The sequence below is a fragment of the Penaeus monodon genome, chromosome 21 (assembly GCF_015228065.2).
Source record: "Penaeus monodon isolate SGIC_2016 chromosome 21, NSTDA_Pmon_1, whole genome shotgun sequence".
NCBI classification, from domain to species: domain Eukaryota; kingdom Metazoa; phylum Arthropoda; class Malacostraca; order Decapoda; family Penaeidae; genus Penaeus; species Penaeus monodon.
This window is the reverse complement of record NC_051406.1, coordinates 894,082-895,291: the sequence shown is the minus strand read 5'-3', so window position 1 is coordinate 895,291 and position 1,210 is coordinate 894,082. Positions and strand designations below refer to the sequence as shown.

General features: G+C 36.3%; 1 protein-coding gene across 1 annotated transcript in view; it reads right to left on the bottom strand.

Annotated features, from left to right (window-relative positions):
* Window positions 1–1,210, bottom strand: part of LOC119586094 (plexin A3-like) — a gene marked incomplete in the record, with an annotated part of 40,411 nt that overhangs the window by 12,278 nt on the left and 26,923 nt on the right. The window contains 4 exon segments of the mRNA XM_037934788.1: window positions 33–234; window positions 373–498; window positions 614–822; window positions 945–1,107. Of these exon segments, the coding sequence (XP_037790716.1) occupies window positions 33–234; window positions 373–498; window positions 614–822; window positions 945–1,107 (700 nt within the window).

Sequence of the window (1,210 nt, the reverse complement as noted above, 5' to 3'; positions counted from 1 at the left end):
CAAGTAAGACTAATACAAAATATCAAACTCACCATGAATGTTATCAGGATTATCAAGGGGTTTTGAGCCTCCCCAGATCACAGCAAATGTTGCATTAGTTGATGGTGCAGCTGTTGTGTATGAAAATTCCATTCTGTCACAATATATAGTATCACTCAGCAAGTTGGCATTTACACTGGTAACTCTTCCTTCAATGTTGAATTGACACACAAACCTTGTTTGTGTGATGAATTGCTGCAAAGATAAAGAAAAAAAAAATAAAGCTGACATTTATCAAAATAGGACAACCTAACTATGCCAAAAATTACAAGATATACAGAAGACTGATTTCTATTTTCATTTGTGAAGCAACATCAGAAAACTCATACTTACAGCTATATTGTCAACTTTGACCTTAATTGACTTGTCAGTGCCTGATGAAACCAAAATTTCTTGGCTCTCTAGAAAAGTAATTCTAGGACAAAATGAAGGGCCACTTCTGATGCTTGGTCCAACACGCTGAAAACGAAGTTGACATTTAAAATATCCATCCACCAAAATGCCCTTCAGATATTCTTCTATACCTTATTATCAAAACACTGGATTTAAACATTCATACATTATACAAACTTACATTTACACCATTGACAAGAACATCATTTCTGCAATTTTCTGCAGAGTCGTGAGTGCATCGATGGCCATCAACACACCAGTCACAAGGAAAGGGAGATGATACACATTCAGTACAGGAGCTGTAGGTATTGCAGTCGAAAAATGTGAAGTTTGTACACACAAACTCTGGGCCTTCAGATTTTCGAACACAGAGCTTTGCTGTAAAGTGATCTGAAATGGGAAAATATTGAGATGATATATGTGATACACTATATTCTTCGTATATGCTATAAGTATTAAAATTGTAGAAGTTAAGGTAAAATAAGTTCACTTTTAAAGAAAAACACACTTACGTTTATTCTGTGGGATATCAGGAAGCATGTCATTCCGGGGAGTGGTACAAGAAACACCCTGAGCAGTACGCTTGGCCTTTGTGGTGAGATCTTTCCCCATAGCACTAAAAACACACTGAAGTGGTCCATCCACTGATGGCAGGTTGTCAATCATCAGTGCTAACTGTAAGAAGAAAAATTGCACATTACATGATCAAACAATGATACACTGGTGAAACTGAATTACTATAATGAGAGAGACAAAAGATGAACAATTTCTGACCCAT